We start from the raw sequence: 1,031 nt of genomic DNA, 5'->3' as shown, positions 1-1,031 counted from the left end.
TTGATTTTTTTCCCAAGTGGGATTCAGCAGTAACAAAGCACAGTGAGTTGCTGTTACATTTACAATTCCCCACTTGATAAAGAAGAATTAATTGGTATTTATTTCAATTCTTTTGACTAATTGGGTCCAGTAACTTTTCACTGCCCCCAACCTGCCACTCCTGTTAACTGTGACTCCAGCAAAACAATGTACACCAGGGCAAACAGCGTAAACTTCAGTTTTACACCAATCATTTCAAGCTCTTGCCTCGTATGCTGGTTTCTTTGAGGAGGCACATAAACGTCTCGGTGGACCTACGCAGAGAATGGTGTTACTGTGCACACCTAAGTATCAGATTTCAACAACCTGTGCGTATCTTAGCATCACACAAGTTGACCTCCTGTTGGGAGGTTCGAAACCGAGACGAAAACAAACGTTAACCACGCGAACATATCTGAGCACCCCTCGTGCAATCTCCAACACAGAAAATGACACCCCAGTTAGGTATTGTAGCTGTCTGCAGATGTATCTACTTTAGTCAGAACAGGCCACAATCATGAGAATATGAGCCAGGTTGAAAAAATACCAAATTCACACTTTCTAGGATTTACCCCTTTCTGAGAACATCTAGGCGAGATCTTACAGCAACAGCATTGAGGAGTGCACGATGGGGACTTCTACCTTGGCACGCATGAGTGTAAATGTGCGTGTGTGTCTAACACCTTTTTCTCCCATGTTGCTGTCAGATCCACATAGACATTCCTAGGATGAGTCCTGAGTCTTTGGTGCTGCAGCCAAAGGTGACAGAGGTAAGGTGGACAGAGCAGACAGGACTGTGAATACAGCTAAATCCCCAGTCCTGTCAGTAACAAGCCACACACTCTCACAGACAGTCCGCCTTTCCGGTCTGGACTATTTCAGCTGGCTTGGCTCCAGTCGCTGTCCTGCATCCGTCTGGCTCCCTTCTGACGAATCTGTCTGCCTGTCGTATTGTTCATCTGCGGGGCAGACACTCTGAAATGGTGTGAACGTGGTCCAATACACACACACAC

General features: G+C 46.1%; 1 protein-coding gene across 1 annotated transcript in view; it reads left to right on the top strand.

The window, feature by feature from the left end:
• Positions 1-1,031, top strand: part of tbc1d22a (TBC1 domain family, member 22a) — a 98,806-nt gene that overhangs the window by 31,767 nt on the left and 66,008 nt on the right. Inside the window, exon 8 of the mRNA XM_035676095.1 lies at positions 726-788. Coding sequence (XP_035531988.1) covers positions 726-788 — 63 coding nt within the window. The remainder of the gene's footprint in view (positions 1-725; positions 789-1,031) is intronic.

The sequence above is a fragment of the Morone saxatilis genome, unplaced genomic scaffold, assembly GCF_004916995.1.
Source record: "Morone saxatilis isolate NCDOM2014 unplaced genomic scaffold, NCSU_SB_2.0 Contig10, whole genome shotgun sequence".
In the NCBI taxonomy this organism is placed as follows: domain Eukaryota; kingdom Metazoa; phylum Chordata; class Actinopteri; family Moronidae; genus Morone; species Morone saxatilis.
This window is presented reverse-complemented; position numbering and strand designations above follow the sequence as displayed.